Consider the following 25460-nt stretch of genomic DNA (forward strand, 5'->3'; position numbering starts at 1 on the left):
AAACTGGTAAATGTCTCTGTCAAGAAATTGAAAAACCCCAGAGAAAACACTTAAAGATACTGACATTTGGGGAGTTCTCAAAGAAATGAAAGGGTCTCTACCAAGTCACTGTGTACTGGAAATTCTACAATGTTCCCAAGATTACCCAGCTCTGGTGAACTCACTCTATGTAATTCTTGGGACTGTGGATTTGATAGCTTTTATCCCCATGATTAGGTTACATAATGTGGCACAGTTGACCTAAAGACAGGAATATTATCTGAGTGAGACTGACCTTATCACATGAGCCCATGAAAAACAAAGCTTTTCTAGGCTAGTTGGAGAAAGGGAAATCAGAGATTCTTACCATTAGAAGGATTCTACTGTGCTGGCATGAAGATGGACTGGGCCACATGTTAAAGAATGAGGGCAACCTCAAGAAGGTAAGAGCAGCCCCAGCTGACAGTCCACAGGAAATCAGGATCTCAGTCCTACAACTCCTATCAACAACAATAAGCCTGAAAGCAGATTTTCTCCTACAGCCTATAGATGAGAACTCTACTCATCAGCAGATACCTTGATTTCAGCCCCTGAGACTCTGGGCAAGAAAATCTAGCCACACTATGTGCCCATATGTCTTTATTTACAGAAACTAAGGAATAGTAAATGTCATGCCACTATGTTTAGAATAAACTGTTGTGCTGTAATAGTAAACCAATTATATAATATATATCATTTACAATATATAATAAATACTGCATAGTGAAACCCACCAGTTGACAAAACATGCACATATACCTTCCAGTGTAGCTTTTTATGGCTATGCTATTGACTAAAAAAAAAAAAACAAAAACAAAAAACCAGACTTTTTTTGTAGAAAATCCAAAATGTAAAGGGCAGCCAAAATATTCAAAATGTGAACAAAATTTTAAATGCCGAAAATTCTAATGATATGGAGAAGGAAGACATAGGAAAAGTTGCAGAGATAGCAGACTACTATAAATAAGTGTGGCATTAACTTTCAGAACTGCAACACCAGAAATTAGGAGACAATGGAGTAATAATTTCAATAGTCTGAAAGTTATTTTTACACTAGAATTCTATACGTAGTCAAACCATCAAGTATGAAGACAGCATCAAAGGCACTTTCAGACAGAATCAAAAACTCTTATTTTTCAGGCATACTTTCTCAGGATACTTAAACCATGGTCAATCTCTACACCATGAAAAATGAAACCACAAGAGTGGTTCTGTGATACACAGGAAATACATACACTATGAATGACTGTTCATGCCAAAGCCAAAATGAATCTGAATCTGGTCAAATATCTGGGTCTGAATTCTGATTTACAGGAAATACAACATGCACAAGTGCCATAAAATGAGTCACATAAAATCTATTTATTCAACAAATAAGTAGGGGGGAAAAAGAGGAAGAAGGAACCTGTTAACAATTAAGAACTCAAATTAACTTGAAACTTTAACATGAAAAACACGTATAATTTTACATACAAAAATATGTAAATATGAAATAGGTGAAGGAGACTAAGAGTACACTTATGATGATCACTGACTATGTATAGAATTGCTGAATCACTGTATTGTATACCTGAAACTAATATAACACTACATGTTACCTATACTGGAATTTAAAAACTTATACAAAAAATGAAAAATTTGTTTGGATCCTAATTTAAATAAACCAACTAAAAAAGACCATTATGAAACAAGTGGGGAAATCGAACACTGACAGGGTATTTGGCAATAATGATGGAATTAGTATTATTTTTTTCTTTATATGCAATGGTATTCGGTTATTTTTTTTAAAGGTCTTAATTTGCAGTATATACTGAAGTATTTATATATGAAATTATATAATGCTTAGTTTGCTTTAAATTAACATGGAGGGGAGGGGTAGGGGATCTCAGCAGGGTGGTAACAAATTAAGATGAAACAAGACTGTCCACGCACTGATGGCTATTTAAGCTGGATGATGGGTATTCCCTCTGGGTTTATATGTAAAATATTTCATTTAAAGAAAGAAATAAAGGAGAAAGGGAGACAAGAAGAAGAGGAGGAAGGAAGGGGGGGGGAGGCTAGCTACTGTAGAAAAAACAGGGAAAAAATGGTAATAAATACAGAAATGAGAAAATGAGGCAACTATTAGTATCTATGGAAAGGAACTCTTCCTCCATTAGTAGTAACTCCTTTCATCAGCTGAAATCTACTTTCATGTAGCATTTTTCAATCTGGTTCTGCCTCTTGGGAGCACAAAAACAAAAACAAATATCCCTCTTATATTCAACCTGAGGTTTCCCATCTTCAGGACAAACATTCTCTTTTCCTCTTACGACACATTTTCAAATAATTTCACAATTCTCATTTCTCTCACATAAACTCCCAGAGCAACACCAAATTTCTGGCAAATGCTAACATTCTGTATCAACTATTCTGTACAAATAGTTTTCTATCTTCCAGAACAGAACCTTGCATGTGCCCCTACTATGTTTTCATTTGTATTTGGTCAAGATCCCTTTAATAATCCATTCTATAATTTTACTCAGGATAGAAATCAAATTTAACCATGAGTGCTTCAAATATTTAGATGCTGTGTTACAAGATATTTATTGAAAGGATTACCAAATACTAGTAGGTTGGTTTTATGCTATATAATAAAGTAGCAATTTGCATGTACTGCATGTACACTGTATAGCAAATCAGGATGCTAAAAAAATGATCAATTAATGTTCACAACATATTTATATACACTTTAGAAAAATTAAAGTGGACAGAAATCTGGTTATTTATGGTTATTTAAAATGATCATAGAGGGGCGCCTGGGTAGCTCATTCAGTTAAGCATCTGACTTTGACTCAGGTCATGATATCATGGTTTGTGGGTTCAAGCCCCATGTCAGGCTCTGTGCTGACAGCTCAGAGCCTGGAGCCTGCTTCAGATTCTGTGTCTCCCTCTCTCTCTGCCTCTCCTCCGCTCGTGCTCTCTCTCAAAAACGAATAAATGTAAAAAAAAAATTTTTTTAACGATCACAGAGATTTAGAATTTCTTTTCCTTTATATTTTATATATATGGTGCCAAATCTTTGACTATGTATATAATCTCTAATTAAAACACTGCTCTTATGGGGTGGCTGGGTGGTGGCTCAGTCGGTTGAGCGTCCAGCTTCAGCTCAGGTCATGATCTCACGGTTTGTGGGTTCGAGCCCCGCGTCGGGCTCTGGGTTGACAGCTCAGAGCCTGAAGCCTGCCTCAAATTATGTCTCCTTCTCTCTCTCTGCCCCTCACCTGCTCATGCTTTGTCTCTGTCTCTCAAAAATAAATAAATGTTAAAAAAAAAAAAAAATTAAAAAAACAAAACAGTTTCATGTTCTAATTGACTGAGCCAGCCAGGTGCCCCTAATCATAGTAGTTTTTATTAGATTTATATGTAACTTTGGAAAATTAGATAGATTAATTACATATGTAAAGTCTGCAGACCTACCTGCAGCTTCTAGTAAAGCTTCCAGTCTGGCTTGTGTTTCTGGATCTACTGTCCTGAGGTCTGCACCATCAGCAGTACCTGACAAGAGCAACTTGGAAGCCGTTTCCAGCATTGGATTTTCCAAATCATCCTGATCCAAAATGAAAGACTCCACCTAGAAAACAAACATTAAAAAAAAAAAAAAGAAGGAAGGGAGAAATGAAAGGAGAAAGGGAAGTGGTAAGAGAAGTAAATAGAAGAAAAAGGAAGAAGAGAGAAAAAATATATTTTAATGTTAAATATCATGATAAATACAATCCTAAATAAATTCAAGCGATAGATAAGCCCACTGTTTAAAGGAGAAATTACATTTGCAGAAGAACTTAAGAATGTGCTACTCATATGCAGGTCTCTCTTTTTTTTTTTTTTTTAACTAAAATTAGGTAATCTTTTCTATTTTAATTTAATGGGGCAAGAGTGAGATACGGGGAGCTATGAGGACTTAGACTGTGAAACCTCTGACTTTAGTAGAGGACCTAAATCAGCTGTTCTTAAAAGTTTTGCTCTAAGGACCCCTTACACACTTATAAAGTACCGCACTCTCAAAAACTTCAGAGAAGGATTAAATATATTAATATTCACCTACAATATCAAAAAAAAAAATCACATTTGCTAATATCACCACTGGTTTTATCAGAAAAGTTTTTAAGTACTATAAAGCCCAGGCAAATACAATTTAAAATTCCAAGTTGTGCTTAAAAGGTTAATCTTATCATTGGCAACAAATACTGCCAAAAGTTTTCCTTAAAGTGACAAGCTCATTTCCATCATTTCTGATGAGAACATTTGCCAAATACCCAAGTTTGGTAAGTGTACTGTGTCCATCAGTTATATTTTCTAGTAAAAATGGCATTTCGTGAAAATAAGAATGGCTAATTCTCCTCACATCTCAAAAAACAACAACAACAACAACAACAACAACAACAACAACAAAAACACAGAAGTGCTTTATGTGTACCTCCCATTTTGTCACAAACAATTATATTAAAAGGGCATGTATTTAAAAGTGCAAATTTCATAAAATTAATATTTATTGCTTTCCCCAGATTATTTCTAAGGTGAAATTGGCTTTTTTTGTTAACTGTGAGTACACAGAAGAATAAACGACACTAGTACAATTTTATGCCATTGCCTTGACTACAGTCCAGCAGTTTTACCTACCACCGCTTTTGCATCATCAGTGCAAATGTCAATACAGTAAAAGAAGCAAATAACATCTCAGTATTGTTATGAAATAGTTTTGACCTCTTTGATATCCTGAAATGGTCTCTGGGACCCTGAGGGACTATGGACCCACTGAGAACCAGTAATACAGTAACATATACCAAATTCAATTTTTTTAAAATGTAAAGAATTAGAATATAGCAAACACCTAAGACATGGGGAAGTCTTGTGATCTCCCTTACCATTCTGCTACTTACAAGTAAGTACTGAGCTATATTCTCCTGTTTGCTGATAAAAAGTTGATAATTACTATATAAAATATCAGTAATTTACACATTTATTTCACAAATCTAAAGTACTTCTAACACTAATAACTAAAATAGAAAAGAAATTAATAATCTAGAACACAATTATGCTGCTCATGCCTACTATCTAAATGTAAGAAATATGAAAAAACCGTAAGCAATAAATTTTTAGCCATTATAACATCAGAAACTGAGTCATTTCATCTTTAAAAATCACCTATCTAATAACCAGGAATAACTGCTATATTTAACCAACACATATTTAATACTGAATGTTAATCTGGGAGGAAATAATATGTTTCTCTCCAAATTTCCATTAGATTAACATAGTTTAGCATGATTTCAGATTTCTAATGCTTCAAATACAAATAGACACTGAATACTCTGAAAATAATCTCTGTAAATATTTGAAAAATTTCACAAAATTTTGCAGTATATTAACTTTAGTCAATCAATAACAACTGTTAAAATGATAGGGAGTTAGGAAAAAAACAAGATTATATTCTTTTTAGTTGTAAATTATCCTTTAAGGTAGTGGTATAAGCATAAATGTTATATTTAAGAAGTAGACTTTTGGACACAATTTAGCCATATCAAGTTGTGATTCAAAATTATAGCATAATAAAAACTATGTCTTCTTATCTTCAATGAAGGCCAGATGAGTCTTTTTAAATTTTTAATTTGTTTATTTTTGAGAGAGAGAGAGAGAGAGAGAGAGAGAGTGAGAGAGTGTGTGAGTGGGGGAGGGGCAGAGAGCGAGTGAGACACAGAATCTGAAGCAGGCTCCAGGCTCTGAACTGTCAACACACAGCTCAATACGCGGCTCAAACTCATGGACCGTGAGATCATGACCTGAACCGAAAGTGGGATGCCCAAGCAACTGAGCCACCCAGACACCACCCCCCCGATAAGTCTTTTTAAAGAAAAAGTTGTTTCCCAGTGAAATTTTCTGTTAAAATATCTACAACTTTCCAATCCAATGGGAGAAGACAAAAGAAAAACAAGGAAATGAACATGGAAAAATGAACATAGGTAAAATAAACAAATGAAAAATTAAATAATATTTCAGACTAGAATTTTAGAAAATAAAGTATCTCAAAGAGCAGTGCATGATTAAGTGCCAAATCGAAAGTATAGATCAGAGGTATTAAAACTGTTCAAAGAGATACTGCTTGCAGAAAGATAAATATGAAAAGATTTTGACCAAAATAACAAATTTATCTAAGACAACAGAAAAAGGAATGTGGCACTGGTAGACAAGCATAAAACTTCTATTTTCTAGAACAGAGTATTTTACTGTAGGGAAGGTCAGAAAGTTAGCTCACAGAAGGTATTAACTTTCAATCAAAAGTGATTTTCTGACATAAAGTCCCCTATGCCACGCTGTTGCCCTAATTGAGCTCGGTGAAAATTTATTAAGAAAAATACATTTCAATCTCTTCATGATGGTATTAAGTACAGAAATATGTTTTCAGGGCATTTGGATGGCTCAGTTAGTTCAGCGACCAACTCTTGATTTTGGCTCAGGTCATGATCCCAGGGTCTTGGGACTGAGCTTGGGTTCTCTCTCCCTCCCTCTACCCCTTTCCCATGCTTGCTCTCTATATTAAGTTAAAAAAAAATTTTTTTTAAGAGAAATATGTTTTCTTATTGATCGCAAACTTCTCCACAAAAGTTGATTTTTAAGTCCACTATTCTTATTTTGTGAAAATCTTGGTAAGTTAAAATATAGATTTTTTTTGGGGGGGGGGGGAGATCATATGAGCAGGGGAAAGGGACAGAAGAAGAGAAGAGGTGAAACAGAGAAAGAGAGACAAGAGAATCTCAAGCAGGCTCCATGTTCAACGCAGAGCCCGACACCAGGCCTCAATCCCACACACACACAAAAAATTGTTTATCTTTTGGGAGCAAGGGAGAAAAAGCAAGCCAGGAAGTGGCAGACAGAGAGAAGGGTAGAGAAATCCCAAGCAGGATCCACACCCTCAGCACAGAGCCCAATGCCAGGCTCAAACTCACAAATGGTGAGATCATAACCTGAGCCAAAACCAAGAGTCAGATGCTCAACCAACTGAGCCACCCAGGTGCCCCTATATGTAAGATTTTTTTTTAAGGCACTGAGGAGAAAGAAAAGAATAGGAATGGAAATAGATATCCCCCCAGTTTGAGATTAATGAAGAAGAAATTAATTCAAAGGACACTGTTAGGATCTAAAGACCTAGGTACCAACACTGGTTCAGATGCTACCTGTGCAACCTAAGCAAGTCTCTCAGCCATCTCTAGATCTTTATTCATAATGCAGTTTTTTCATAAATGTATTACATGTGACTTACTATAATATTTATTGCCTTTCTAAACTCCATGGAAACAGGAACTTTGTTTGGCTCACTGATACATATCCACCAACTGGAACTATGACCATCTTATTGTCAGGACTCAAATAATTCTTGAGTAAATAAAAGATGGTTTGGGGATTCTTCACCTTCAGATTCCAAAAGGCTGTAGTGTATTTGGAAAGGGGAGACGTAGTTAGAAAAAATAAATTTAAAGGTATATCTTACAGATATTGAAAAATCATACATAGGGCAACATTAAGTAACAGGTAGGGCAAAATGCTCATCATTGGCCAACAGTCTTTGTGCAGGAGATACTACTGTTTAGTTAGCAGTAGAGGAGATGCCGAAATGTGCAAAATCAACTCTACTATCTAGGAACTTATTCCTTTAATGAGAGAGCCAAAGTATGCACACAAATGAACACTATTACAGGGTAAAAAGTACAGAAGGGAATGGGAGGAGGAAAAACGCTGTAGGAAGTAGAAGAGAACTTCCTCCCTTAATACCAATTCCTCTTTCCTCAACTGGAAAGATTCTTCCACTACATTACAGAACAACTGGAGAGAGACTGACATAGGGGATGCAGTCATAAAAATACAAAAAAAAATAATCATTTATTCAAAGGTCAACTGAGTTATTAGCATATCCGGCTCTACCATGTCCTGAGCAATTTGGATTAAAAACTAAAATGTGTTTTCCCACTGACCTTACTCATTTTTATTACATTATTTCCATAGCAAAAAAGTTCATTTTGAACCACAGCCAAGTTCTAGAACATTAAAAATGGCCTGAATAAGAAATTCACATAGGGACACCTGGGTGGCCCAGTTGGTTAAGTATCTGACTCTTGATCCCATTAGGTCATAACCTAATGGTTTGTGGGTTCAAGACCCATGTTGGTCTCTATACTGGCAGCATGGAACCTGCTTGGGATTCTGTATTTCCCTCTCTGCTCCTTCCCTGCTTACACACACACTCTCTCTCTCAAATAAATAAACTTAAAAAAATTAAAAGATAAAAGAAATTCACATAAATATTTTAAAACATTTTTGTCATAGAATTTTTATTTACTTATTTATTTTTTAATAGGAAATTTATTATCAAATTGGTTTCCATACAACACCTAGTGCTCATCCCAACGGGTACCCTCCTCAATACCTATCCCCTACCCTCCCTCCCTCCCACCCTTGAAACATTTTTTTAAATGAAATGTAAGATAATTTCCATGAAGAGGGGAGAGATATAAAGGAAAGATAGGTCCTTATTAAATTTATTCTTTAAAGGAAATAACTTGTCAAAGTTATTAATATTCAAAGCATGACAATTTAAGTTATATTTAAACTATTTTGGATATATTGTTTTCACTAGCTGGATATTTTATGAAATGGTGTGTGTACATCAAGTTCTTGTCTAATATAAAGATCCATCAAAATGCAAGGGCCTTAGAAATTACCAGGTTCAATTCATTGTTACAGATGAGAAAACAGAAGCACAGGACCCTCATTTAAATAGCAGGTTTCTAAATATCTAGCACAAAGAGACCAGTTATCCAATTAACTAGTTCAATATTCTTTCCACTAGAAAATTCCATGCTGGAGTAAAAGGGTTTTTTCACTCTGCTCTAAAAAAGCTGACTTTAAGTTCTATATTTAGGGACAAAGCTGTCACTACTTGAACATACTATGTAATTACTGATATTAAGACAACTAACATTATATGCCCCTGATTTATGCAACATAAAATACACAGTATCTCCTATGAAGTATTCTTGCCCCTCTGAAAACAATAATCTAATAGAGCCCTCAGAAATCATTTCTAGTTTATAAAAATGAAGGCAAAGTTAATGGAGCAAGTTAAATCATTGTTTCTCATTCTTGGCAGTATTGACATTTTGGGCTGGATTATCTCTGTTGTTGGGGGCTGCCCTATATATTTCAGAATGTTTAGCAGTATCCCTGGCCTCTACCTTACTGGAGGCCAGCAGCAATTCTACCACAGGTTGTGACACCAAAAAATCTCCGACATTGCCAAATGTCCCCTTGGAGGAAAAACAAAAACAGACAAAAAGACCCTGGGAGGTGAGAAGCTGAGAACCACAAAGTTAAGTAGTAAATAAATAAATACAGACAGACAGACAAAAGTGAAATGTGGAAAATGTTTATTGAAAAAGGCAGAGAAAGTAAAAATGAAGAACTGCTCTAAATTAAAGAGACTCCAAAGACATAACCAGCAAAATAATACAAACCTTATGAAATTTTTGTAAGTTAAGAAATCTGAGTATGAACTGGATATTACATAGTATAAAGAAATTATGGTTAAGTAAGAAAACACTCATCTTTTAGAGATGCATACTACAGTAGCCATATATAGGAATAGTTCTAGAAATGTGCCATAAAATATTCAGGAAAACAAAGTTGTGTGGCAAATTCTTGATAACACTGAATCTGAGAAAAAGGTTTATAGTGACTTTATCATACTTGTCTCTATGCTTTTGTGCAAATTAAACCCTTTTGGTTTTGAAAGATTAAAGATGATGCTTTAATCAAAAGAAGTTGCTTTTGTTTAAAAAAAAATCGTTATTTAACAGTACTACTATTTATTTAGATTAACAAGGTAATCAAAATTCTTTTTTACTTTCTCATATGCAAATACTTAACAATGAAAACCAAGGTCTTTTAATAAAGGTCAGGACTTGAGGGTGTCTGGGTGGCTCAGTCGGTTGAGCATCTGACTCTTGATTTCGGCTCAGGTCATGATCCCAGGGTCGTGGGATCAAGCCCCATGTCAGGCTCAGAATGGAGCCTGCTTAGGATTCTCTCTCTTTGCCCCCCTCCCCCACTCATGCTCACTCTCACTCTCTAAAAATAAAAATAAACAACAAAAAAACAAAAAACAAAAAGGTCAGCACTGAAGGAATTTGCTTATACCATTAATGGTACTCCCAGTCCTTTTATACTAAAACACAATGCCATATAAACATTTGGAAAAGAAGAGCCATCTGGCCAAACTGTAAATATTAGCATTACATTTCAAACTAACTCCTTATCAAAGCAGATAAATTATCACTGCTATATTAAAGACAGAAGTTCATCTAGTAATAAACTGGTATTTACTCCCCAGAATAAAGATATAGTATATTCTGATTAACTAGACATCAAATATACCAGTTCCATCTGATTTAACAAATATTCACCACCAATTACATACAATGTGCAAAAAGCAGTAAGGCAGCCAAAGGAGAAAGGAAATACAAAAATCATTTTATTATAATCGATGCCTTCCACAAATATACAACAGAGAAAGGCAATTCTATATGCAAAGAAGTAACTATACCAAACAAGATTGAAAAACAGTACTAAATAGACACTAATATATCATTATATAGAGAAAGGAAAAAACAATTCTGAATGAGAATGGTAAAAAAAAAAAAAATAATGTTTAAGGAAGAGGAGGCCTTTCAATATTGTGCTGAGAAGTTCAGAATTCATATGGTAGGTTACTGAAGGATTTAAGTATTAAGATAATCAGTTTTTAAAAAGATGGTTTTGGACAGATGTGACAACAAAGACAAATCAATTAGGAACTTACTTCAGTACATCAAATGAAAGACTATGTGAGGTGAGAATGGGAAAAAGAGTCACCCTCTGAGGATAAAATACTTTAAAAAATGAGAATGCTAGAAGCTCCAGAATTTGGACTTCTTGACCTTTAATACTCCCCACCCTTCTATCCCACCCCTATCCATCAATTACCACTTTTGCTGTTCTGGAAACTACCTTGCCCATTTATCATTCAATTTAAGGCTGGTAATCAGAATTTTAAGATGATAATCTACATTTCAAGAAAGGTCATCTAGATCTTGATTATATTACAAATGTTTTTAGAGTAACAAAGAATTCTTACACTTGCTCCAGGAAAACAAGGTATCTTCAAACCAAAACTCACCATACTTAAAATCTGAAGCTCTCTTAATCCAGTCAATGCAGAAAAATCCCTCCAAAACAATGTTTATGATAAACTTTTTACAAATTGTATGATTTTTACTTTTAGCAAATGTCAGTGTTTGATTTTTATGACCAGTTTTGTCATTTCTGACATAGACTGGGTTTAAAGACATAGATCATAACTGATACCATTTCACCTACCAAAAATAAAGGTTCATTAGAACAACTTGACTTGAGACCATCATCATGTACTGAATTACAGAATAACTCAAGCAATATTCAGAATAGGTTACATAAACTTAATTCAAAGGAATAACAGTTTCTGAATCTTGGTATTATTTACCATTACGAAAATATCTGTTGCTTATAAGAAGATACTAAAAAAGCTGCATATAATAAGGTATATATTAAAGTTAAGAAACTAATTTCAATCTGTATAATTTTACAACAATGACTGAATAAACAGATTTATGTCTCCAAAACAAGACCAGTAAAATATATTTTTTCTTCCTATTTCTTTGTATATAGACAAACACAGACTAATTATAGATAAAATAAGAAATACTCATTATTACCTTCATCATAATTTCTTCTCTTTTACACCTGGCCCTAAAGTCTAATAAAAATTTCTTTGACCCGTATTTTTTGTAGTCTTAAATAGGGTAAACCTCAGCTAAAATACTACAATTCTTAAAACAGTAAAGTATTCCAAAATTAGTATATTTGGATATAGTTTTTCTGTAGCATTAAGATAAAACCTTCAATACAATCACTGAACACTGATCTATGCATATGCTGAAATAAAATAACATAAAATAAAAACCCACTTAAAGTCCTCCTGTAAAAAATATCAATTAATAATATGACTCATTATGGTATCAGTACCCTGAGATTCATGTAAATAAACTAAAGTGAACCTGACTAAAAATAAATTTAGCTTTCAAAAAACCTATTAAGAAAACACTGACTTATTCCTACACTGTTTCATTCATACTCATCTATCCATCTAATAAATTTTAGTTAAGATCTAGGAATACGCTAAGAATTGGTGATATAATGGTCAGTTAGCATAGCACTGGTGTCACAGAGCTAATATAAAACATGACTTTTTTTCTTAAGCTTCAAAGTACTTATCTGCCTACAACAACTCGGTATGAAATCACAATTCAATATGAAATTTTTATGAATATTAATTATAAACTTTATAAACTGAACAAATATGAATGTTTAAAATAAGTAAAATTATACGGAATTCTCAAATCTAGATTTTATAAGTAGTTTTTCTACAATAGAATTAAAGTTACAGATTTTTTAAAACTTTACCCAAATTCAAAATATCAAGAGTACAATGCATTTTAATTATAAGTTATTATAACCTGTCTCCGGTATTTATCATTATCCATCAGTCATCATAAAAACAGCCTTAGAATAAAATGATTCTTATGAAATGGCTTTAAAATGCATATGCAGATATACATACTCATTCTCAGATGCAAACATACACAGTCATAACCTGGTAAAATCTGAACATTCCAAGGATGTAAAGTGTAGAAACTTTATAAGGAGAGTGGTTAATAAGAGAATTAAAAATCAGATTGATATCAGACTCCCCAAATACAACTGAAGATGCTAGAAGAAAATTGTGCAATTTAAAGCTCTAAAGCACAGGGGAACCCGGGTGGCTCAATCAGTTAAGCGACAGACTTCAGCATAGGTCATGATCTCATGGTCTGTGGATTGGGGCCCCGCGTCAAACTCTCTGCTGACAACTCAGAGCCCGGAACCTGCTTTGGATTCTGTGTCTGCCTCTCTCTCTCTGTCCCTCCCCTGTTCACACTCACGCGTGTGCTCTCTCTCTCAAAAATGAATAAATGTTAAAAAAGATTTTTTTTTTTAAGTTTTGAAGCAAAACTACTTTGAAAGTAAAATTCTAAACTGTAGAATAATTTTTTTAGATATGCAAATTGAAAGCTTTAAAAGGACAAATATTTCTAACTTTACAGAATGTATGCCTTCGACAACAAAAATGAATCCAAGAAAAGGACAGCCCTGGGAATCATTAACACTAAGCAGCTGGAAAAGAAACTAGTATAATACAACCTATCTTTATCATCTCAGGTTGGTTGTTAATAAGTGATTCCTTAAAGTCAGGAAAGTGAAAACACATTATAACATAAACATATTACTAAAATATTAGTTTAAAAAATAGGAAAGCCAAGACTGAATGATATAATGCCAAAAACCTATGTTCAGCAAAGAAAGCAACTAATTAAAAGTACGGTTTAATTGAACTCAATGCCTGCTGAAAAAGAGAAATGAAACACATAGTTTTCAAAGTGGGAAGGAAACAAAATACAGAAAACTTAATAAATATGTCTAAAGATAAGGGGCAGCAGGTGGGGGTGGGATGGGGAGTGACAATAAAATACATCTTTATAATAACCATCAATAGGAAGAAAAAGACCAAAGACCAAAACACCAAGTTAATAGAAAAGCAAGTGGGAAAGTTTCTCTTATTTGAAAAAATGACAAACAGAATAGGATTTAAAACAAAACAAAATAAAAAAAACCTCAACTATATGCTATCATGAGAGCTATAATTTTTAGTCATAAGGCTAAAAACAGAAGCATGAAAAAGTAAGCCCAGTCAAAGGTGCTATTAATATCAAAGAACTCAAGGGCAAAAGCATTAAATGGAAAAAGGATATTTTATAATGATAATAGATTTAATACACCAGAGTGTGTAATAGCCAAACTTCTATGTGCCTAACAATATAACATTGAAATATATAAAGTAAAAATACTAGAAATAAAAGCAACTAGAAAATTCACACAACTTAGTGGGATACTTTCCACATAATCTATGTCAGAAAATGAGGAGAGCAAGATTATGCAAGGATATGGAGGATTCAGAAATAGAATTAATGAATTATACTTATGTATCATAGTGAATACAGAACCTGATATATCATGAACAGAGAATACAGTCTTTGAAAGCAAACAAAAGCCTGACCATACCTTAAAGAAAGGAAAAATCTCAAAAGATTAAAAAAATAATAATAATACAGGTTACATTCTTGGTCCATAAAGCTAACAGAAACTAAAATTTAACAATAAAGGACACCTAAAAATTAAAAAAAAACATCTCAGAATACAGACAAAATAAAAATTAAAATTGTAAGCATATTATTTCCTATGGGATTTGGCCATAACTGTCCTTATAGAAAAAATGTAGAGTCTTAAAAATCTTCAAAAATAAAATCCAAGTCAAAATGTATGAGTATAATTTATAATGATAATGGAAATGAAGAAATTAAGAAGAGATACAGAAGTAATTAATAAAGCCAGTAACTGCTTCTTAGGTAGGTCTAGCATAAAAGAGACAAGCCTTTGGCAATTCGATTATAGAAAATAATAGGAAAAAAAAAACATGAGTCATTAGAATCGGAAAACTAAGAAAAACTATAAATCAAGAAACATGAAAATCTAAACAAAATGGATGGTTTTTTAGGAAAAGGAATAATCAAAACTAACTCAAGAAAAGGTAGAAACATAATAGAATATATCAACAGAAGATATCTTAAAGGTAGTCATAGATCTACCCTTTAGATGGAACAGAGCATTATGGTATTATTTACAAAGCCCAGGAAAGAGATGGGAAAACTCCCTAGCTCATAAGCATAAAAACTCTAGTAGCAAACCTGAGCAGGAATAGCAAAATAACTAAACAAAACAAAAACTTAATGAAACACATCATTAGTAAATTAAATTCAGCAGTTGTGTCATACAACACATACAAGAAAGGGTTGATAAAGAAAATACTAAGAAATACAACTCACTTTAAGTACAGAAATAGTGATCTTCCCCTGCCTAGAATGCTTTTTCTTCATGTCTTAATTCATACGTTACCTTCTCAGATTGTACTACCAAAGAAAGTACCAGCCTCATCTCTCTACCACACCACTATCCGTATTTTCTGCACAGTACCATCACAGCCTAAAATTATCTTATTCTTGGATATCTGTTAATTAGTTCTCTTCTCCAATTAAAGAAAGACAAGAACCATTCAGATTTAGCACTATCAACAGTGTGTGCCAAAGTTCCTGGTATAATGCAATATCCAAATAAATACTTGCTCAGTAACAGTTAAAAATTGAAAACATCATAACCAGTAGGTAGATGTATCAATGTAATGCACTACATTAAAATTTAGAAGTGAAAAGAATATATATCATCTCAACAAGAACACATAATAACACACGATATTCATTACCATGAAAATACTTGTTAAGTCAAGAAGGAAACTTTTGTTCCTGATAACGTGCTCTACCAGAAATGTCAGCCACATATAAATGTAAAAGTTTAAAAATTGGAAAGGATTCCATCAGGAAAGATGCCCAAATCAGAGCTAGTAGTAAACAGATCTGGAAACCTAACCAACGCAATATGACCAGAAAAAAACAAAATAAACAAAAAATCCCCTAAACACATACAATACTGAAAAAAAGGAAACAACAAAATGCCATCATTTGCAGAAAATATAATCATCCTTCTGGAAATTTCAAGAGAATCCATTGAAAACTAAGTACTTGGTAAGATGAACACACAAAAATCAACAGATTTCCTACATATTAGCAATAACCAATTGAAAAACAACATGTAAACTGGAAGAAAAGATGTAATTCACAATAACAACAAAAACTACCTAGGAATAAACCTAACAAGAAAAGTCTAAGACCTACATCAAAAAACCATAAAACTTTACTAAAGGACATAAAAGAACACCTAAAGAAATGGAGAGGCATACCATGTTCTTGGATGGGAAGATTCAATAGTGTAAAGATGTCAATTCTCCCCAAATTAATCTGTAAATTCAATGCACTTCCAATCAAAATCCCAAAGGGATTTTTAATGGAACTTGACATGTTGATTCTAAAGTTCATCTGGAAGAGAAAATACACAGAAATTGCCAAAAATTTTTTGAAAAAGACAATGGGCAGGGATTCCCTATCAGGCGTTAAATGTAAAATGAAATTAATTAAAACAATGGAGTATTAAATCCAGAACACACATATTTTGGACTTTTAAATATGATAGAAGTGGTATCTCAAGTCAGTGGGGGTAAAAGATATATTGTTCAATAAATTATTTGGGGAAAATGGTTAGGAAACTGGAAAAAGTTAGGTCCCTATCACAGAATGAAAAAAAAAAAAATATATATATATATATATCAGATATTATATATATATAATTCTAGATTTTATTTATATATCAGATTATATTATATATATGTATAATTCCAGATAATATATATATATTATTCCAGATGAATTAAAATCTACTATGAACATAAATAAAACTAAAGAAGTCACAGAAAAAAATATATGAGACTAAAACTAATATAAGAAGGCTTTTCTGGAAAGACACAAAACCGAGAAGCTAGGAAAGAAAAGAGTGATAGATTTTGACACCATAAAAATGAAAAATCTAAAGATTCCATAGACATGTGACAGATTGAGAAAGTATTATAAAATATGATGTATATATTATAAACAGAATTATAAAGAAATCCTAAAATCTCAGTAAGAAAATGACAAATCCCACAATGGGCAAAACGGTGTAAGTAGGCAATTTATGGCAGAAATAACAATCAGTAAATATGCAAAATTTCACTGGGATTCAGGTAAATGCAAATTAAAATGAGGCAATTTTCATCCACTGACAGATAATGTCTAATGTTTTACAGGATAATTTGGCAGAATGTATAATCAACATTTAAAAATGTGATTTTCCTTTTAAGAATTTAGTTTACAGAAATACTTGTACATGTAAAAAACACATACAAGGATGTTCATCACGGTATTGACTATAACAGAAAACAACTATAAGTAATCCACATGCCAATCAACAGAACGATTAATTTAGTTGCAGAATAAAGCAGATCTAGATAGAAAGTCCTATACTACAACTATCTAATGCACATTTCCTGCTCGTTCTGTCCCTTCACTTTTCATCTTTTTACCCTTTAACTAATTACCTTCATTAAACCTATCAATAGTGACATTTTCCCCCAATTTGTTTATTATCTTTTGAATATCAGTTGCTTGGGCAAGGACCCTATTTTTTTTCCTTGCTAGTTTTAAACAGTAAATACTTAAAAACATGTACCGAGTGAATATATGGTTATCAATCCAGAAAGATACCCAAATTACACTAAGTGAAAAATGTAAGCCACAGAAAAGCAAACATGGTATGTTATCCATCTAAGTTGATTTTAAAACCAAAACATATGCATGTGTAAAATACAAACAAAAAATTTCAAGATGTAGAAACCCAAGTTATTAACAGTGGTAACTGAAGATTGAAATCAATGAGAGAATTTTTTTACTTGATTGTACCCTTCTATCTTGCTTACTTTAAAAGAAAAAAAGATGATGTAATTTCCTAGTGTGTGATTTTGGCAAATAAGAAAAAAACTACTTCAGATCTTTAAAGAAAAATATCAGGAATAACCCAAACATCTCTACGTAATTCTAACAAAAATCCCAAAAGAGCTATCATAACAATCTGTATTATTTTTAGATACAAAGAATTAACCTGATATATATAATTCATTTTTAAGTATGTACATGCAACCTAATTATTTTTAAATGAATGAAAAAAGTCAGGCATCAAAATCAAGTCATAGTAAGTTTCAGTTAAAGCAACTGCTTATTTCTCAAGAGAAGCAAAATCAGAAAAATATTATATTCTCTTCATTCTTTTCCCTCTGTATTCAGTTAAGTTTTTATGAAAGTCGGGTTTACTGAAGTGTAATTTAGAATAAAAGTCACCTTTTTAGTTGTACAAATCTATGAATTTTCACAAATACATAGTTATATAATTACCATCACAATCACGTAAGTCTTTCTTAGCACTCAAATATTTCTCTTGCCCCTTTGTAGGCTCAATTCCTTATAACTACCCTCTGCTACTAGCAACCATGTTTCCTGTTACTTTCAGTGTTTCTTTTCCAGAATGAAATGGAATCATCCAGACTTCTAACTGCAGCTTTCACAAAATGCATAATGCCTTTGAGATTCAGTGATGCTACAGCATGCAACAGTAGTTCATTCCTTTTTAGTGCTGGATAGTACTCCATCATATGGAGGTACCACAATTTGTTAATTCACTGGCTAATGAACATTTGAGTACAAGGTTCATGTGAGCATGTTTTAATTTATCTTGGGTACATACATAAAATGGTTATGTCATATGGTAACTCTATATTTAAATTTATAAGAAACTGACAGACTTTTCCAAATCATAATAGCTTTTTGCTTTTGTACCTGCACTGTTGGAGTTCTGTCTGCTCTGACTTCTCACTAACATTTGGTACCATAGGTTTTTTCCTTTCTTTTATTCCTCCTATTTTCCTAGGATGAAGTTACATTGTGATTTTACTCTGCAATTCCTTAATGGTTAATGATATTGAGCATCTTTCCCTCTGCTTATTTGCCATTGGTGTATTTCTTCAATAAAAGATCTGTTAAGAACATTTTCCCCATTTTTTTTTTGGTTGTTTCTTCATTATCGAGTTGTAAAAATTCTTAATATACTCTGAATACAAATCCTTTATCAGACACATGGTTTGCAAATACTTTCTCCAGGCTGATGGCTTATCTTTTCATTTTCTTTTCAGTATATTTTAAAGAACATAAGTTTTGAAATGTGATAAAATCCAAATTATAATTTTCTCTTTTATGTTTGCATTGTTTGTGCCTTATTTAAAAGTTTTGTTTAACCAAGGTCACAAAGATTTTCTGTTATTTTCCAGAAGTTTTATTGTTCTAACTTTTATACCTAGGATTATGATCCAATTCAAGTTAATTTTTGTATAAAGTGCAAGGCATGAGTTGAAGTTCCTTCTATAAAAAGATATCTAAATGTTTCAGCACAATTCATTGAGAAGACTACATTTTCTCTATTGAGAGGAAAGGTGCCTTGGCGCCTTTGTCAAAAATCAAGTTGATCACACACAGATCTTCTCTAGACTCTATTTTGTTCTATTAATCTACGTGTCTATCCTTTCATCAATATTACACTGTCTTAGTTAAGACAGCTTTATAGTTAAGTCTTGAAATCCTTCAACTTTATTCTTTACAAAATTGTTTTCACTATTCTAGGGTCTTTTTCTTTATAGTTATCAGAAAGTTGTCAATTTCTACTAAAAACAAAAACAAAACTAAAAAGCTCTGATAGGATTCTGAATGAGATTATGTTGAAGTCTACAGGCCATATTAGGGGGATGAGTGGGATGGAATTTACATGTTAACAGTACCGAGTCTTTCAAACCATAAATATAGTATATATGTTTTCATTTATTTAGATCACCTTCAATTTCTCTCATGAATGTTTTGTAGTTTTCAGCACATAAATAATATACATGGTTTTGTTTATCCTTTTTTTTTAAGTTTTTAAAAATATTTTATTTATTTTTGAGAGACAGACAGAGACAGAGAGACAGAGCATGAGCTGGGGAGGGGCAGAGAGAGAAGGAGACACAGAATCTGAGCTGTAAGCACAGAGCCTGTGCAGGGCTCAAACTCCCCAGCCGTGAAATCATGACCTGAGACGAAGGATACTTAAAGACTGGGCCACCCAGGCGCCTAAGTTTTGTTTATTCTTAAGTGTTGCATTTTTCTTGGTCTTATTTTAATTGATATGTTTTAAAATTTTCATTTTTGAAATGTTCATACTTAATATACAGAATTATGAGACCTTGTTTAAACTCACTGATTAGTTCTATTATCTTTTTTGTAGGTTCCATCAGATTTTGTACATAGACGGTCATGTCATTTACCAATAAAAGATGTTTTATTTCATTCTTTCCTATATTTGTGCTGGGTTGTGGTTGTTGCTGTTGTTTTGTTTTTTTTAAGTTATCTGACTAGGATCTCCAGTACTATGTTGAGTAGGAATGATAAGATGGACATCTCTGCCTTGTTCTCAATCTTAGGGGAAAAGTATTCAATCTCACCATTCAGTATGATGACATAAGCTGTAGATTTTTTATAAATTCACTTTATCAGAACTAAGAAAGTTCTCTTAATATTCCTAGTTTACTGACAATGTTTTTTTTTTTATTAACGCAAGTTTAATTTTATCAAACTCTTTTTCTGTATCTGTTGAGATTGTAAAATGATTTTTCTTCTTGAATGTGTTAATATAGTGAATTACATTGATTGGCTAGCAAATGCTAAATAAATTTTGCATATACACACCATCTGTTCATGTTGTATAAACTTGTTTATATATTGCTAGATTCTATTTGCTAATATTTTATTAGGATTTTGCATCTAGGGTCATAATACATATTGGTCTATAATTTTATTTTTTTATAATGTCTGCTTAGGAAGGTATTGGGATGTAATCATTCATCATCTATTTTCTGGAAAAGCTAGTATAGAAGTGGAATTATTTCCTCCTTTAATGTTTCAAAAAATTCACAGATGAAGCCATTTGGACATGAAGTTTTCTTTGCTGGAAGGTTTTTAATTAGAAATATTTCTCTCTTAGATAATATTCAGGTTATGCATTCTTGAGTGAAACCTGATAGTCTGTTTTCCACAGAATTTGTCCATTTCACCTGAGTTAAACTGGGTGGCAAAGTTATTCATAATAGTCCCTTTTAATTAACCTTTTAATGTATAAGGGTGGGATTTGTGGTAATGTCCCTTTTTTCAACTGCTGATATGGGTAACCTGTGTGTCTATCTGTCTGTCTTGCTTTCCTTCCCAATCAGTGTTGATTAAAGTTTTATCATAATGATCCTTTCGAAGAACCAAACTCAGTTTTACTTTCATTGTTTTTGGTTTTAATTTCATTGATTTCCATTTTTATCTTTATTATTATCTTTATACTGCTTGCCTTGATCTTATTCTTTCCATAGTTCTTTTTTTAATAAGTTTTTTTAATGTTTATTTATTTTTGAGAGAGACAATGAGTGTGAGTGGGGTAGGGGTAGAGAGAGAGACAGAGACAGAGACAGAATCTACAGCAAGCTCCAGGCTCTGAGCTGTCAGCACAGAGCCTGACATGGGGCTTGGACCCACAAACCATGAGATCATGACCTGAGCCTGAGCAATGCTTAACCGACTGAGCCACCCAGGAGCCCCTTTTTATAGTTCTTAATGTAAAACTTTCAATTATTGATTTGAAAACTCTTTTTAAAAAATAAGCATTTAATATTATAAATTTCCCTCTAAGAACTGCTTTAACTGCATACCACAAACTCAGGTATACTTCACTCAATTCAAAATATCTTCTCATTCTTTATGTGGCTTCTCCTTTGACCCATGCATTATTTTTAAGATGTGCTGTTTAATTTCCATATATTTGGGGATCTTCCAGAAGTCTATTTTTTATTTTAAGCTTAATTCCATTATGGTCAAAGAACCTTTTTAACCAAAATAAAAATATTTTTGAAGTTCACAGAAATAAAGTTAATGTAAAGATAACTAACAAAAGGGCATAATGCACCAAAACCATATGCTTAAAAATGGTTAAAATGGTAAACTGTTATGTATATTTTACCATAAAAAAGGGAAAAATAATTGCAAATTTTACTCTCCAAATTTTACATCAAATTTAAGAAGGAATTTAAAAAGTAAATTAAAAAGAAAGATTGCTGCTATGTTGAATTCCTTTGAATTCAACAAAGAAAGAGAAAAAACATGAATGCTCCATTCCAAGAATCCCAAAATTTGAAAGGTGTAATAAAGATAACCTAGTCAAAATGAGAACCTATATTCATGGTTATATCTTGAACACTTGTATCTTTTTCTAACGCTGAAGTTTTACATTTATTAACATCTACCCACTCTAATTCTATCATTTTGTTATTCTCTATTACACCTGTACCTAACTGCATTTTAAGACCCTAAACCTTTCCACTTTCATTCAGTCTGTGTTCTTATGATCATTTTTCAGTTCACAATTAAATGTGCCCATTATCTCAACTATTTTTTTTCTTTTTTTTTTTCCAAGTATTTCTAATCAGGCCCTTTTGAGCTTCTCTTCCTTGCCCAAATCATTTAAATACTGATACGTCCTCTCCATTCAAACTTCAGCCTTTTTAACTAACTTATACAAGCAAGGTAATGTCATCTATAAACACAAGTTTTAAATATGACCTATTCTACTGATAACTTTGAAACATTTCTCTCTCTCAAACAGACTTCTCTGCTGAGTGTCAGTTCTCTATTATCTAAATTGCTAGATATTTTTTTCTGGATGTGCTATAGATACCTCAACTTACATATCTTAAACTATTATCTTTTGTTTCTCTTCCCCATCTCCAAGAAAAGAGAGCTCTTCTTCCTCCAGGATTTTTTTCCTCAGAGGAAAGTATAGAGCCTTGCCTTTACTATCTTCACCTTCTCATTGGCTCCACTCATCAATAAAATACCCTAGAGGAGGCAGCAAAGCAGGAGATTTCTAACAGACCCTCATTACCCATATAAACGACTGAACTTTTCTTAAACTTCATATATATTATGTATAATATATATAAATTTCATATATATAATATCCAAAACTGAATCAAGCTCAAATAATAAGAGTCAGATTTCCAAGTATTCCAATTCTCTTTAAAATATAAGTCAGATCTTATCATTCTTTTGCTCAAAACTGTCCAATGGTTCCCATTTCATTTAAATCAATGCCGAAGTCTTTATACTATCTCAAAATGGCAAAGATTATTATGTTTCAGTCACTTACATAACCCAAGCTCCGAAGAACAGGATAGGTACTCAATAAAATATTTGTTAAATGAATAATTTCCAAGGCTGGATGAAATCTAAGAGAAGAGAATTTTTTTCATCTTTTTTTTTTTTAAGTTTATTTATTTATTTTTAGAGAACAGAAAGGAGGGGCAGAGAAAGGGAGAGACAGAATCCCAAATAGGCTCCATGCTGTCAGCACAGAGCCCGACTTGGAGCTTGAACTCATGAACCATGAGATCATGATCTGAGCAGAGATCAAGAGTTGGATGCTTAATTGACTGAGCTATCCAGGTGCCCCAGAAAAGAATATTCTTGACACACCAAACAATAATGAGCACAAATAACATTAAAACACTAGATAATTGCTCACTCAAACTGTTATAAGTATATATGTACCATATTTGATAAATTTCAGTAATTACCAAAACAGATCATTGTTATTACAATAAATACTGTTCTCTACCCAACAATTTTGTTTTATCTGAGTCTAAGAATAGTAACTATATCTAGGATATAAATAAAGTAAATATAAAATTCACATGCCAATCTTTTCAAGGCAAAGAAAAGTAACAAGAATAAAAATGCATTCTTGGTCTTCAATTCTAAATGCTGATGTTATTATAAAGAAGACTTTTAAAACTTTTTAAAAACTACCCAGAAAATGCTTTCATTGTGGAGTCAAAAATAGCTAGATAGAGGAAAACTGAAAATCCTAAGTGTCTTAAAGGTATAGATGTCTCTGGCTTGAGATACAACCTTCATATACAGCTGTGTCAGTACTTTATCTCGCATCTTAAATTGAAGGGGAAGAGGTGCTTTGGAAAACAGTGCTAATGACCCAAAACACTGATGTAGTGTTAAAGACATTAATGTCAAAGGTATATGTGAAGAATCATAATAAAACTATTTTTATAAAATGTCAGACTGGACAAGAACTAATATTTTTCACACATTATAAAACAATTAGACATTTAAATAGTTCCTTTATATCTTAAAGTTTATATTTAAGTGCCTATTATACTAGATCCCTTGCTTATTTAGCACCTGACCTCAAGGACCATTTCCAAGGACTGAAATATATTAAGAGCTTTCCATAACTAAGTTTGTGGGGGGTTTTTTGTTTGTTGTTTTTGGCACAGGCAGATAAAATGCTCACAGAATTATTCAAATGGCCCCTGAAAAATCAAGTTATCGGTAAATAACTCTTATTTTGGAATAATTTCACTAGACATAAATAAAATCGCAATCATGAAAATACATGTTCAAGGGAATTCATCATAACTTGCCCTGGCTTGGTTTCTCCACTGATATCTTGCTTTTTTAATTCACTGATTTTGTTATCTACTGGCAGACAGGAAGCAGTGGGCACACACAGTTTGAGTCACATAGTGTTTCCACAAAAAACTTGTCTTCATCCTAGGGAAAGAGTTATTTTGTAGTTGGTTTAAGCAAATATGATATTAAAAGATTAAAAATTAATTATCATTTGCATTATTGAAAGAATCTCATGGGGAAATTAATAGACACTGTTAAGTTAATTAATTTGGACATAAGTCTCAATTATAGATCAGTAACTCCTGGTTGGTAGGGTCCATGTCTGGGTATATGTCTACGTCATCTCGATTTCCACCAAGTTCTTTATACATCAAAGGTCATACGTAAATGCTTGTTAAATTTAAAATAAAAGCATATTTTATTTCTGCATTTAAAATGTTTGAAATAAGTTTAATATTCAATTTTCAGAAGGAGATCTATAAACATTCTCTGACTCAAATGTTCTGTTTGCTGCTTATTTAGAACTCAGGATATATTCTGAATAGCACCAACTGAGCCACCAACTCCCCACCGATCACTCTAAATTAAGCAGCTCTGAAAAAGTTCTTTGATCATGTGCTGCGAATATATCCCATATACATTAAGATTTCTTGTGGTAGAAGGTGGGAAAGAAGATACTATACAAATACCATTCAAGTCTTATATTCCGATGGTGATATAGTGAATACTGTTTTACATCATGTAATGTTTATAGCAATACAGACAACTGTGCTGTAATGCAATAAATGCATCCTGACAAACCTCACATTCTGCAAACAGCACATTAAAATAACATGGCTCAGGGAAAAAGAGAACTGGGGACATTTAAAACTTATGCAACTGTAATCAAAACATTAACAAAAGCAAATAACAATTGTAATAAAAATACTGGCATGTTTGAAAAGACATATTAAGTTCTCACAAATAAGGACCTAATAGAGTAAATATGTGGTAACATTTAAAAGAAGAGAATCCTGTAACAATCACTTTCAAGAGAAAACAATTAACCAAACTGAGCCAACACACAGAAATTCAGGTGAATGAGCATCTCATTAAACATATTATTTACTCTTTGACTTGATGTATTCAACTGTGTTATTAGTATACTTGGCATTCAGC

The 25460-nt window shown here is 32.6% G+C and overlaps 1 protein-coding gene across 7 annotated transcripts in view; it reads right to left on the reverse strand.

Annotated features, from left to right (window-relative positions):
• ANKRD17 (ankyrin repeat domain 17) overlaps window positions 1-25460 on the reverse strand; it is a 163049-nt gene that overhangs the window by 78571 nt on the left and 59018 nt on the right. For 6 of the 7 annotated variants that reach the window (XM_060654891.3, XM_060654890.3, XM_060654887.3 and 3 more), the window contains exon 2: window positions 3478-3631. In XM_060654891.3, coding sequence (XP_060510874.2) covers window positions 3478-3631 — 154 coding nt within the window. Of the gene's footprint in view, window positions 1-3477; window positions 3632-16069; window positions 16217-25460 lie in introns of those variants that run through there. The other variant, XM_060654889.3, reaches the window with a different exon arrangement.

The sequence above is a fragment of the Panthera onca genome, chromosome B1 (assembly GCF_046562875.1).
Source record: "Panthera onca isolate mPanOnc1 chromosome B1, mPanOnc1 haplotype 2, whole genome shotgun sequence".
NCBI classification, from domain to species: domain Eukaryota; kingdom Metazoa; phylum Chordata; class Mammalia; order Carnivora; family Felidae; genus Panthera; species Panthera onca.